Here is a 15,349-nt window from a genome sequence, read left to right on the forward strand (position 1 = left end):
ATCTCACAACGTTGTGATGCATTGTGAGCTTGTAGATTGGCTAATTTTGGTGAATGTTCCCCACAGAATAGGGATGATGCTGGTCAAGTATAGTTATTTTCTATCTGTCCTATAATGGAAACGGATAATCTCTCAAGTTTTCCTTGTGATATACTGTATCTTATAGGGGGAAAGATTTACATATTAATATATTGTTAATTTGACATCAATCTGGGAATCCCATCTGCAAAACAAACAATAACGTAAACGGGGAACATAGAACCCAGTACGGATGGGCAATAATCGCTCAACATATCTGTATCGGTCGATATTTGCCTTAAACCAATATATCGGTAAATATGTCGGTTTTAGCACTTATTTTATAATAATTATTTTGAAAAATAAATTGAAAAAGCCTGAAAATGCCTTTTGTGACGATGAAGACTACAAATTATATCAGTGTTTTCTGGAGAGGCTTTCAAAAGAGTCAACAAGTTGGAACATTTTTTAATAAAAATACTACATTCAAGTTGTTTGTGTTGGGATATGAGCCAACATTTCAATAATGGGGCATTCCTATTTTTGGAATAAAGAATCATTGCTTTTTCAAATTCAGTGTTTATAAGACTTTTCCAGAATGCCTTTTTAATACAGAATGAGATATCGGTTATCGGCTATAACAGCAATTAATTATATCGGATATCGATATGGGTCAGAATGTCTCATAGGTACATCCCTAGAACCCAGGGTACATATATGACCCTGTTTAACCAATGGTTATTGTCTGAGATGCAATTGATAATGTACCGGTACTCTGAGATATCCATTTGGGTTTATGATACCAAGTATGTTGTTGAAATGTATACAGTTTATCCAAGTAAAAATAAAACTTTGCAATTTTGTCCAAGAATGGCACCTAAGAAATAGCATGAAGTCCCTGCCATTTGGGTGGAGACTCAAGGCCTATTCATACTTAGCCTGGGCAGCATTCCTTTTCGGGTTTATGTCTCCGGGTCTGGAGCGGATGATATCGCTACGTCATGTTGTAGTATTGTTTTGTAGTCGTCAGGCAGGAACTATTTTTTTTTGCTTTTATTGTTATTCTTCTGGTTTGAGGGAAAAGGAAGTTTCGATTGATTGTTCCTGCCTGATGACTACAAAACAATACTACAACATGATGTATAGCATGGGTTTTCAACAGGTGGTCCGTGGACCACTGGTGGTCCGTGGAGGTATTGCATGTGGTCCCTGACCATGCATTTAGTAATGTAGGATTTGTTGATTTGTTTTAAATGTTCTTTCCACTAGTTGAGAAACCGTGAACTGAATGACCTGGTGACCTATGATGAGTCCATCCATGTAGTCATTTACTGACAGTGACAAGTTGGAGTTCAAGAAATTCAACAGAAAAAGGGAGTAGAATCTCAAGAAGGGGGAAGTGCACCGGATTGTCTGGTTGAGTCATTATTATTAGGACATTTTACCAGTAGTAAACGGTTGAGAAAGTGGGATGTATACACATGAGATGCATAGCAAGTGTTAACTTACAAAAGCACTAATCTTAGCCCATATCCTCACCCAACACAACAGTGGTCCCCGGGTTGATTCTAAGTCAGAGTGGTGGTCCCTGGTTCACAATCAGTTGAAAACCCCTGATGTATAGCGATATCATCCGCTCCAGACCGGTTCACACATCGATTTTGTAACGGAGACCAGGCTTTCCTCCGAGGTGGAAAGCCTGGTGAGGCGAGGTTAATTCATACTCCAGTTTTAGGTGATAAGGTGACTACTGTGGTGCTTGGGAAACTACAGCATGGCGTCACACCGTGGTGATAAGTGAGTCAAGCGACTCACATCGCTCGCCTGAACACATCTCTGTGTTTTTACTAACCACCGTTTCAATGGTCACCTTACCTAACTAAAACTGGAGTATGACTAGGCCTTTAGTCACACTGTCACAAACTATCATTAAAGGGGCATGGAACTGCTTTGTTTTCCAGTTAGTTAAACATTGCAGAAGGGTAAAAACATGGCAGGCAGCAGTTATGTGTGCGCAGCAAAGCAGTTAATCAAATGAATATTAGATTTCTGTGTGCCAATGTGACAACTGACAATACTGTTGTTGACTAATGACTACTGTCTATGCTTGGCACTCCCATGGCTCTGAGCGAACCTAAATCCATTATTAATTATAATTGTATTAGCTGCTGGTACTAGCTTGCCATGTGTGTAAACACATGGCAAGCTAGTACCAGCAGCTAATACTGTACGTCCCTCCTAATATACATGAGAGGCCACATTTTCAGATTAATTCTTTATGATTTCTTTCCCCTAAAAACTGTCTGGGCTACTCCTGAGTAGAATAGTATAGTATAGTAATAGTAGTATAAAATGACCCCAAACTGTTTGAAACTGATATGCCTTTAAGTTAACTCTGTAGATTTGACTGTGTACCCTCTGTACAAATATAAATGCATAACAGAACAACGCTAAACATTGTGAATTGGGACTCATCACTAGAGTGAATTCTCTATATTATGGTTGGTTATCTATCGTGGACTCACTGGACTACACACATACATTTCATCATATGGGATTATTTGCGGTATCCTGGAATTGAAGGCATTATCTTCTTCAGCAAGTAGTAGGCCTGAAATCTTAGGTTGAATTTGTCATTTGGTTTCCTGTACAAGTTTAAAACGTATTCATTGTATGAGTCACCAGAACCTAGGACGGATGTTTCGATGAATCTTTCATGTTTAAAATGGAGTTATAAATTACAATGGGTTTGTATGGGGCATGTCTGATCAAATCAAATCAAATCATCAAATATCAAAATACTGAATCAAGCAACTTAAAAACTGTCTGGGGGTAGGCCTATACTCATAAAAGCCTGATGTTAAGTGTAATATCCCTTCATAGGGCAACATTGACAATTCTGCACCCAAATCCTATTTTAATGAAGTTGAGGACATAGTAAACATGATGGTGGAGTGGGTTTTGTGTTTTTTCTATGTTTTGATATTTTGAATATGACTTCATAGTACAGAATATATATATATATATATATATATATATACATGAGACAAAAAAGGGACTCCTGCACAAGACCCGTAGGAGGTGCAAGTCTAGTTAGCAGGCATAGACATCAAAAAAGAGAAAAACCTTCCAAGGAAAAGACTGCACACTCCAGGGAACAGAGACGGACAACTTACTGCATCATATTTATTAGCACGACGCGTTTCGCCGTGAGCTTCGTCAGGTGCTAGCACTGTCTCTGTTCCCTGGAGTGTGCAGTCCCTTCCTTGGAAGGTTTTTCTCTTTTTTGATATATATAATATATATATATATATATATATATATATATATATATATATATATATATACAATACAATACAAATTGCCCGCTACAATAACTTTAATAATAGAGAAAATAGATCAGAAATAAATACTGAATCCATAATCATTAAGTTTATGAATGTAAACTCTTAATTTCCATTTTCTAGCTATTCAGTTGCAAAAATAAAATAATCTGGGGACACCCCAAAATAATTTGGTGACCCCCAGGTTAAGAACCCCTGCTCTAAGGTGTCAATTACCTTGTCTACCAATGGTCTACCATAACCTTCACAGTGAAGGGGCCGAGCACCGTGACACTCCCACAATAACTTTAGAAGATAATTTAAACACCATCTAGCAATATTAATATTTGACACGATACAAATTAATTAGGGAACCCATCGGCAAAAAATAAATAAAGTAAAATAAAACTTTGCTGCTCTGGGGGCACTGCCTGCATCCGTGTGTAACGCCAGGGCTCCACTGGGCGCGTTGCGTCACGCGTGCGTCACGCGTGCGTGCGTCAAAAAACGAACCGGTTCAATTTTATGGTGACGGAGACGCGACGCAACGCGGGCAGTGGAGCCACCCTCCATTGATTAAAAGGGCACATTCCCGACACTGACGGAGACGCGACGCAGACGCGCCGCAGACGCGCCCAGTGGAGCCCTGGCGTAAGAGACCGGATGTTGGCCTGTTCACTCTCCTTCAGCCCTCCTCTTCCGGAGGTGCGTCTTTGTTTTCATTCCTACTAACAACAAACTACACAGATGACGATATTGTCCCCACAGTCCACAGCAACCCCTCACACGTGGACAACTGGACAACAAGCTGCTGAAGGACAAATATGTACATATGCTGTTCGTGGACTACAGCTCTAGCAGCATTCAACACCATTGTATTGTCCCAGCAAAACTTGACAGAAACTACTAGCTACGAGACCTATTGGGCTACACCCAAACGCAAGCATGTGCGACTGGATAGTAAAAAAGACTTCCTGTCAAACTGACACCAGGTGGTGAGTATGGGCAGCATCATATCTGACCCTCAACATTGGAGAACCCCAGGGATGTGTGCTGAGCCCTCTCCTATATGACTGACACGGCAGTGATAGGTCGAATCGTCAATAATGACGACGAGTCTGTCTATATAGAGATCAACTCACTAAGCACTGCCGGGAGAACAACCTTGCCCTTAACATCGATCCTCGTCGCCGGTGCTGCAGTGGAAAGGTTCAGCAAGTTCGAGTTCCTCTGAGTACACATCGAGGAGGAGCTCGAATGGGAGACACACCACATATGTGAGGGAAAAAAAGGCTCAGGAGCGACTGGCTCCCCAGTCCCCGCCAACGTTCAGAGTAGGATACTGCATCCTCAGGCTGTACTACAACCAGGGACAAATTAGCCATTGGGCCAGTGAGGCCGTGGCCCAGGGGCCCTTGGCTCTCAGGGGCCCTTCAGGGAAACAGGACCACGCAGAACAGCTCCTGGGGTACTTCATTGGCCATTGATTTTGTTAAATCTAGGTAAAAAAAAAGATGATAAAAATCACACCCGTGTGAAGTGAGGGGCGCTAATATATTAAAGTCTAATTCATGTTGATTAGGTTATAGTGATGTAAAACAAACGGTGCCAACACAAACATTAAACGACATTAACAATAAAGAGAATATGACGTAAACGACACATTATGACGTACATTTTCCCTTCATTGTCAATGGCGTTTACAAAACAAACATTGAACTAAAGACAAGCATTAAACCTGTATATAGCAGGGGCTATTAGTGCCCCTCAAAAACACGGAACAACACGAAAATGTTGCGCGCACGGCACATACGCTATGGGGGCAAAGATTACCAGCCCTGACTACAACAGCTCAGTTGAAGGTGTTCTATCAGGCTGTGTAACGGGCCGGCCTGGTATGGAAACTGTACTGAGAACATAAGCCTACATAGAATAGTGTGATCGGCAGAGCGCATTTTAGGAGGCGAGCTCCCCGCGCTCCAGGAACTGTACAAAAAGCGGTGTGTAGTCAAAGCCCAGCGCATCATCAAGGACAAGCAGTGAGCACCACCCAAGTCACAAACTGTTCAACCCCCTACACAACAACCGCGGCCGGGCAAGGGGCCCTACTGCAGTATTAAGAGTGGCATCACCAGGTTCATGAACAGCTTTCCCCCGGCTGCCATCCGACTGCTGAACATGGCTGGTCTCAGATCTCTTCCTTATTGGACCAACCCGTGGATTATATCAGAGTCAGAAAGAATCAGAATCAGCTTTGTTGTCACATCACATCAAATTTGTTTTGTGCATGTTTTTTTTTTTCATTAAAAAAAGAAGGGATAAGCAGAAGGGGATAAGGGAGTTCAAGATAAGAAAACAAGTTTTTTCCCTTCCCCCCTATACTAGGGTCAAGACTTTTGACTACCTCTCTAGAACCTGGATTATACCAATGTCAGTCTACTTTATGTGGATTATGCGGTTGACACACACTGACATTTTGCACCTTAATCCCCTGTTCAACGCACTGACTTTCTGTCTTTTTAGTTTTTCTAGCACCTTAACTAACATATTATATTTATATTATCATGCACACAGGGCTTAAATTTCTCAGTCCTGGGGACGGATTTCAGTCCTGAGGATTTCATAGGGGTCATTTAATGAGATCAGTGCAGATTAGCAAAAAATCTTTTTCAGTCTTGGGATTTTGTTTTGCTTTAAACCCTGTGCACAGTATACATCAGCTGCTCTGCTCACGCACCTTTGTATCATATCTTATCTCAGGTGTAAATGTGTTATTTTTCTTTCTTTTTGAGGGGTGCTAGCCCCTCCTATATGCAGGTTTAATGTTTGTTTTTAGTTCAATGTTTGTTTTAAAAACGCCATTGACAATGAAAGGAAAATGTACGTCATCTCGTCCCTAACACAAACATTACCACAAAATACCATTAACAATAAAGAGAGTTTTCTTTGACACCGTTTGTTTTACATCACCATTACATCACCTCATCATAGCAACCTGAGTTAGACTTTTCTATATTAGCGCCCCTCACTGAAGTGAGTTCACATGCTCACACCCATGTGAACATGGGTGTGATTCTTTGACTACTAAGTATTTATCAGCTGGAGGGGCCAGTCTGACCGTTGTAGTTCATTGTAGTCCAGGAAGAACTGACATTCTGTACTATAATGTCACAGTCGTTAAAATCATGTTAAAAATATCAAAACACAGGGGAAAAAAACACACACCATATTTATTATGTCTTTGACTGCATTAAAGTAGGGTTTGGGTGCAAAATCTGCAAATTTGCCCTTTAACTATAGGTTGAACACCTAACAATTACGTTTAGGAATAATGCATTTTATTACATTAAAAGGGCTGGATAGATGAATGAGATGGAGAGCAATGAGGGAGGATCTAACTGATCCTAATCTCCTGGATTTATTTTTTACTCCCAACAGAGTTGCATAATGCCTTAATCCAGTGCTGTCAATCAAACTTAGACAACGCTACGTTCCTTTCCCATTCCCAATACAATCCCTTTACAGTAACATATCTGTCTTTAACATATCTTTACAGTAACATATCTGTCTTTAACATATCTTTACAGTAACGTATCTGTCTTTAACATATCTTTACAGTAACATATCTGTCTTTAACTTATCTTTACAGTAACATTATCTGTCTTTAACATATCTTTACAGTAACATATCTGGAGTGTAACTCTGGCTGTGTACATACTGCCCTTCCCTTCTTTAGCATACTCAACAGTTGATTTTCTCAATATTTAGTAGTATGAATGAGTGGTAGTCTATAGTCTATACAGGCTATACAAAACAGCAGCTGAGCATGGTTGGTCCCACATTTTTCTTTATACATTTCTATCAAATGAAAGTGCAACATGCAGCATTTGGCATATATTATATAAGTGAGCCTAATTGTCTCCACCAGCCGAAGGCATGGGGAGAGTATGTTTTGCACTCCGTCCGTCCGTGTGTCCGTGTGTCCGTCCGTCCGTGACCAGCTAATCTCAGCCACCGTTAACCCGGTCGATTCCAAATTTTGCACACACACTCCCTGGATGCCAACCATGAACCTCTGCCCCAAACTTTCCAGAACGGCCTGTTATAGCGCCACCAGGAGGCCGCTTTGTGCAAAACAAGTTTTTTCACAGTACACCTACAGATTTTGTCCAAACATCACGCAAATTAGTACACAGTCTCTCTAGAGCCATTCAACGAAACGGGTCTTTCAGATTTCTCAGACTCCATCCTGATTGGTTAAGATTGGCTTCCAAAGTTCACAGGAGTGCTCAGTTTCAAACAAAATGCTGCAAATCATGAACACATCGCGTGATTTCCCTGAAATTGTGCACGCACATTCCCACTAGGCCGAGGACGAAATGCCACATGAACAATTTCAACTCAGCCTCAAGGTGGCGCTATAACTGGCCCAAAAGTGTTTTTACCTCTAACTGCACGGATCTGTGGATAACCTGGTGGAGACCTGTGCCCAGAAGGGCACTTTTTCTAGTTTGAAATGAGTTGTATGCCGAAAAATGTGACTTTCATTTACCACAGTGCGTTTTGCATGTATTATAATGTTTCATGAACTAACATGGCATCAATGATTTTCATTCATTCATTCATCCATTCCATCCAAGAATGCAAGAACCTAGACATGCTTTTTCTGCTACAGTGTTTACTCTGATACATATACTTGTATGTTAGGCTAAAATGAAATCAATATGGCCATCCATCTTAACATCTGTCAACAAATTTGTAGATTTCAGTGATGATTGTATAGCATCAATCATTGCCTCAATGTTTTATATGGTGCGTGCGTGGGTGTGTGCGTGCGTACGTGTACTGCATACTGTATGTACAGCAGAGTGGCTCAGAGCCTCTGCCTGAAGACCAAAAGCCTAATATCTCCCCCAGCCATGGAAGAATTCCCCTTTAGGCTAGTGGTTAAGATGTTTGGCTTTAGTGTGCCTACCCGTGTGGGTTACCGGGGTTAAAATCACAGGCATTTAATTCGTGCCATGGTGCCTAATATCTCCACAGGACAAGGGGGAATTCACCTTTAGGCTTGTGCGTGCGTGCGTGCGTGTGAGAGAGAGAGAGAGGGAGTCATACCAGGTAGTACTGTAGGTTCACAGGCAGATTACTCTGTAGTTAATGGTTGTTCTAAGCTGCAGCTTAACAATGAGTTCTCATTCCTCCTGTGTCCGTATACAGATGTGAAACAGTACTTATGCTAATGCAGGCAGTGTGAGCCCAACTGGGGATGGGGCATAGGAACAGGATCTGGATGGAGAAGGGGAGGAGGGACAGCCAGCATATCAATAGCTCACAGGTTGGGCTTTTAGTTGGCAGAGGGGAAGAACAAGGTAGAAGGTTGGCAGAAGTTGTGGCCTGTGCTCAATCCTTCTCCTCTTCAATCCATATTCCCATCTGTCACTCTGTATGTGACCATTTTGTTTCCTGTTAATCATCCTCTCTCACTCATTCTTTGGCAAAAGAGTTGTGGCCCTGGCTCACACAGGCTTATGATTTAATGCTAACTTCTAACTATAAAGCCGGCCTCACATAGCCATGGATGGATCTGATCTCTCTGTGTGGGGGCTGCTATTCCCAAAGGTTTTGGCTCTATACTCCCTGGTGGGAAAGTTGTCATCCCCTCTGGAGTACAATCCATCTGGCAAATACTCCTGAAACATCTGTTTATTCCATATTTGGCACATTCTGACAAACTACTGCAATAGTAATATTAAAGAAAGGTAGCTTAATCAGTTTGATGAATTTGAACACGATCAAGAAATAACAACTGAGCCAGGAGCCTATACCTATAATGCCAATAATAGTTTAACGATCGTCATAACTGAAATAAACGTTTGCAAAGCGGAATGAAAATGCTGTAATCCAGCGATGATGTGTGGCTGTCATTGGTCTGTCGCTCTGCATGCCCCCACGCCTTCTACAGCTTGCCCTGTGGCGCGCCCCTCCCCACGCTCTCCACGGCTTGCCCTGTGGCATATGCCCCTCCCCAGCATTAACAGATGTGTGCTCTCCGTGTCACATTGAGTTCCATTGTTAATCTAATAATCTCCATAGGTTGCCATGCCCGTGTGCCATGGCTGTACTGTTTGCAGTCTGATGAATTTACAAACAATATGGCAGGATTCACTTCGGTTCATCAACAGTGTTGGAGTTATAACGGCAGTTGGAACATCACATCAAACTAGCCATTCTTCTGAGGTCAGACTCATAGTTCCACTGGACTAGAGTGGACCGAGTATGAGGTCCCAACCAGGCACCGTGACGATGCTGATGCCTCTTCTTGCTCTTTGCCTCAGTAAGGAAGCCTTTTTCTACTGTTGTTTTCATTGGTACGCTGCAAAATGTACTGACCCATGACTCTCAGATTTAAATTAACGCTCAGTGTACTGTATTTGTGTCTGTTTTATTGTGCACTCTTTGCATAATTATGATGATGTAAGAAAATACTTGAAATACAATATGGCAGGCTGTCATATTATGTGCAATGTGATATTGTTTTTCGTCTTCTTTCGCACCTTTTGTCTTTTTCTGTACTGTTATGATCAAACAGGTATTTTCGGTAACATGGAGGAGGGTTGCACTTACATTAATGAAATCATTGTTCGTGTGTGTGTGTGTGTGTGTGTGTGTGTGTGTGTGTGTGTGTGTGTGTGCGTGCTTGTGTGCTTGTGTGCTTGTGTGTGTGTGTGTGTGTGTGTGTGAGAGAGAGAGAGAGAGAGAGACAATAACAGCAATAAGATATAGGCCTAACATATATAGGAATAATATAACATTGGCATGGAAATCAAATAAAAATACTTAAACTTGGTGAAAGCAAACTATATATGGAAGTGTACAAAAGCTTTTTAAGCTTTTTCTCTAAATATATATTTTTATCCCACGATTTTGTAACTCATTTTTCACCCCTGTGTCAATCATCTAATGTGATCCTGGGCTCTACACACCCTCCACCAACCTAGTCCCCATATATGAGGGACATGGGGAGAGCAACGGACTTGAACTCATGCTTCCTTCATACCTGAGTGTCCAAGTTGCTCCTTTACACCTGACAGGGGGGAGTTTCCCTGGTTGGACGTAGCGCGTGGAAGGAGCACGTTATTCTTTTTAAGCTTTTTAATAGATGACACTGATTATGCCAGCCAACACTGCTCGGACTGCCAATGACCATATTCACATGGGGGCCATTTTTCATATTCATATTCATTGTCATCCTGTCATCCTGTCAAGTGACGTGGGGGTTCCAAGCCTTTAAAAAAAAAAGTTATCATTAAATTCACACATTCACTCTGGAGCATTCACAGGAGCAGGTGTACACAGCAGTGTTAGGGCCGATTCATACTCGTATTTTAGAGCCGAATAAAAGTCGGTTCGGCTCTGTAGAGCCTACAATGTGACGTCATTTGAGGTTTGGGGGGGGGGGGGGGGGGGTACCGTCCTAAAGTCGGCTCTCTTATCATTATGTATTTTAGATTTAGATTGAATTATTCAATTGTGTATAGAAGCTAAAACAGGAGTAAACGTATCTACTTTTCATTAATCAGTAGCATAATCTTTGATTAATCATCATCATTGTGAAGTTGCCCGAACAGCCAAGGCTCCAAGAACAGTCAGTAATGCAGTTTAAGGGTCTTTATTTTTCCCTAAAACTCCTCCACCAAAAGTTCAGTCGTACAGAATTGTTCAGTGCAATAATTATCAATAGCAAACTAATACTGGCAACGAAATAAAGGACAAAAATAAATAAATACTTAGGCAACACTCCTTAACAAAACCCAAACAGGATGAGAGCTCTCTTCAGGCTGTACCCTGATCACACAGGGCCCTGTAGCTCTCCCTCAGGGATGTTATCAGTGTCAATGCCCACATCCAACTAACTTCTCTGTCCCTGCAGCCTCCCTTAAATAGGAGTGGATCCTACCACAGGACACAGAATCAATTAGCACCATTTCTTCTCAATAAATACTTTCAATATAAATACTTCCATAAATAACACCTTGAATACAAGTAACCTAAACATTCTAAATAATGTGTTACAATTAAACAAGTATAAAACAGAATGAACACTGAACAATGACAATTACTCAAAGCATCAAGAGAAACACCCCTCTCCTGCATAGCACTTGGCCCCTTCCTCATCAAGGGAAATGCCACCAGCAGTGCAGGAGAGACAACTAACCAATCAGTGATTACAATTTCAATAAAGGTTAAAACAATAGTCCTTGCCTGTTATAGGAAACAGTTTCATGTGTATATATATATATATATAGGGCACGGGTTGCCCCGTGACAATCATCATCATCATCATCCTCCATCGAGTGCCCTCGAGATCTGTGACACAAGCTGCTTCCATTTGTCTCCAGGGACATGCAGAGAGTGTCAGAGGGGCAGGCGCTGAAATCCCATAAGAGGACACTTTTGGACAGAAATAGCAAAATAAGCATATCTACAAATTAGTTCAACGCAAAATACTGCGTTCAAGTTCAGGAGACTTCGGAAAAAAAGCTATTCTCCGGAATGCTGCCTTGCGGTGCGGTATGGTATGGCATGGAAAGGAAAGGAGTGGCATTTACATTGTTTTACAGACGGGTAAAGGGGGCAGGGGCTGAAGTCCCCTTTGATGTCTATGTGTGCACGTCCCTGCTGGTCTCATGTTGCTCATCGCCACACCAAGTTCATTCACAGTCAGTCCTGTGTCCCTACTCAGAACATCTGGAGATGCTTCGCACTGGAAACCGCCTCATACATTGTCATTTCGCCAATGGGCTTTGACCTTTCTGGATATCATTTATCTAGAGATGTCTACAGCAAGATTGCATGGTGCAAAAGAGGAAAACGTTGAGATTTGGTCTGGTATTGCAGATTTGGTTGGGGGCATGGTTTGATCATTATTGTTATTATCATTATTTGTTTTTTGTTTTCATTGCACAGTGGTTGAAGTGATGACATTTTGTGGCATCTTTGGTCTCGGGGGGGAGGGGTGGGTGGGATTGTTTGTTTTTGTTTTTGTGTTCCTTGCTTTTGCTGTTGTGTGTTGTTTTATGTGTGTTTTGTTTGCTTTAAGTCTTTCATGTTGTTAACGTGTCTTGTGATTTTTGTCTTAAAATAAAAAACATTTGATAACAAAAAAAAAAAGAACATCTGGAGATGTCAGAGGTCTTGTTCCTCTTGATGAGCAGGGCAGTCTCCACAGAAGAACATCTTTGATAATAATAATCTTTGATTATCTGCACATTTGGAGCCATGTCATGAATTGTGTTATACTGTAGCTTCAAGACTGAGACATTGATGAGGGCATTAAACAAACTATCTATCAATATAGCATCTATCAATTCAATATAACACTGATATATTCTTTTTCTGAAAAACAAGTTATGAACTCTTAATAATAATTTAAACATTATTGATGATGTAGGAAGGTTTCGGAAGTGCCCATAGTAGACGGAAATTGTGGCCATCTCACAGGACTAGTGAGACAAGACAGGAACAGAACTACAGGGGCAGACAGGAAGGCACAAAACATGACTACAAAATAAAGGTTCACAGTGTAAGGCAAAACTGCAACTAAGAAACGAGGAAAATACAAAACATCAAGATCACAGGAACACAACAGAAAGGTAAAACAATAACAAAAACCAAGAACAGGGTACACAAGAAAACATAACACGTCACAGAACGTGACAATTAATTATATGAAGATATATGGGAAAATGGGTGAAGTGCTCCTTTAAGAACTTTAACGGCTATAACAATGTTGATCTCTTCTGGAGGGCTGGAACACCATTCTCTTTTTTGAGGTGTTTTTTTTGCCTTTTATTGATAGGGTACAGTAATTAGACAGGAAAGGGGAGAGATATGGGGAGTGACATGCAGCAAAGGCCGTCAGGCTCGGGAGTCGAACCCGCGGCACGCCGTTGATGTTGCTGGTGGGCTCGTGTCTAGCGTTGGTGCAAAAGCCCCCATCAATATCCAACTGTGTTGAGATCTGGTGGCAGTAGCATGTGATTCACATCATTTGAAAGTAAACACTCATCAAACCATTCAGTGATCTCTTGTGCCCCGTAGATAGAAATATTCCAACATAGGTGATCACTCATAATAACTTCACGGTATGTTTAATTTGCAGAAAAATACATGCTACAGACCAGTATGGAAGCACTGCATTCCTTGTTACTTTCTTAGCTTACGCATGTTTCATGATAAATACTTTTATGTGATGTATTCCCATGCTTTTGTTCTTGCTTAAATGTAAGTCGCTCTGGATTAAGAGCGTCTGCTAAATGCCTAAATTGTAAATTGTAAATTGTCTTGTGCAGTATCTCCACTCATTTACAAACAGCTTTGATATGTAAATTATACCTTTTGCTGTTGAATACAGGTATGGTTCCTGTGAGTCTTGCAGCGGCAGTCCCTGTGTCATGTGGATCCATATACAAGAGCTTTGCACAGTGTCTGCTGACGCTTGGGGACAGTTTAGTGGACATCCAAAAAGACCAGAACAGTACAGAAGATATTGATGGAATCTGCAGGTGTGTGTTCTCGATGTTCTCGATGTTACAACATTCTCTTTTCGTTCTAACTATTCTGGTTCATGGTTGTAGTAAGTAGATGCTTTATAACTTATAAGGTGGCTAACACCTTTCAAATACCTGCTATTCTTCACTACACTGATGCTACTCACACATTATTTGCTTTACCTATAAGCCTAATTCACATTTTCTCCTCTCACATCAGTTACACCAATGGCAATTTGTGTTCACGTGTGTTTTCTTTTTGCAGGTCATGGAATGCATTCCATGTCTGTGCTAATGGAGCACTTGTTGGTTGTCCTGGCGATGCAACGGCTGTGTGGGAATCCCTGAGACAAGAATCAAGGAAGACACAGTTTTCTGGAAATCTTTATGACATGTGTGCCAGCCGCACTACCCTTCCACCCAGCACTGTGCCCGCAACGCAAAGCCCCCCCACGGGCACCACCTCCGACCAAAGCAACCAAGAAACACTGAAAGCGCACATGTACAATCTCAGGCCCACTTTCACCATGTTACTTTTCCCTGTATGCACAGTTTTTGGTTTGCTCCATATCTAACCAGGTCTTACTGTATAAGGTCCCTCCTAATCGAGTTGGTCATAATTAACTGTATAATAAGGGAAACAACATAGTAAATACGTACAGTGTAGGCCTATCTGGACCAGTGCTTTTTGGTTTTTACAAGTGGTGTCTGTTCCCACATGAGTTTTGGGATAATATCAATATCATTATTTCTATAAGCTTTTACCTGTCCCTGCCCCGTGTAAGGGGTAAATAGTCTGGAATGCATATTTATGTTGGAAGTTTGATGTATATAAGTAACAAATGATAGATGCCAATTTAAACACTTTTGTGTAAATCTAGCAGTCAGTCAATCTTTCAACTGCCATCCTCTTTGATATCAGGCTTGTGACAAACTGACTAATTTATAATGTAATTAATTGACTAATTAATTCATCATAACCACATGCGTTCCAAGAGGAATATAACTTTTGGAAGGAGATGAAGATGCTTGTTCTTAGAGCGAACGCTTGGACTAAAGAGTGGAATTGCTTTCAAGATAGCATTTCTTTCTGTATGCACTTTTAAAATATAATTACTTCTATGTAATCATTATCAAGTGACTTAAGCAAACAAGATGAATATGAGAGACATTTAAAACAGAGATGTTGTGAAAAACATGAGGGGAGCTCACAACTCACTTTTAAATGCTATATGTTTTTGAGTGGTGCAAGTTCCACTCCCTTACAGAGTTATGTGTGTGGCTGGCTGCCTGGGTCTGAGCAGAAAACAGCATGGTTGTTTTTCACCACCTGTGCACAACCTAACACACACAAACACACACACACACGCACATATTAACTGTATATATGATAATTCCGGGTGTGCCAGTACAGTACAGTGACAGTACAGTACAGTAGAGGGTACAGTAGAGGAACCC

General features: G+C 41.2%; 1 protein-coding gene across 1 annotated transcript; it reads left to right on the forward strand.

The window, feature by feature from the left end:
- Positions 1-13,757: 13,757 nt before the first annotated feature.
- On the forward strand, positions 13,758-14,466 carry nrn1lb (neuritin 1-like b; the record flags this gene model as incomplete). Its single annotated transcript, XM_083759389.1, has 2 exons — positions 13,758-13,906; positions 14,157-14,466. 2 exons carry the CDS (start codon positions 13,758-13,760, stop codon positions 14,464-14,466), a joined length of 459 nt encoding a protein of 152 aa, XP_083615515.1.
- Between the last annotated feature and the right edge of the window lie 883 nt (positions 14,467-15,349).

Source organism: Protomyctophum parallelum (assembly GCF_964188405.1).
Source record: "Protomyctophum parallelum genome assembly, chromosome: 2".
Classification (NCBI taxonomy): Eukaryota; Metazoa; Chordata; class Actinopteri; order Myctophiformes; family Myctophidae; genus Protomyctophum; species Protomyctophum parallelum.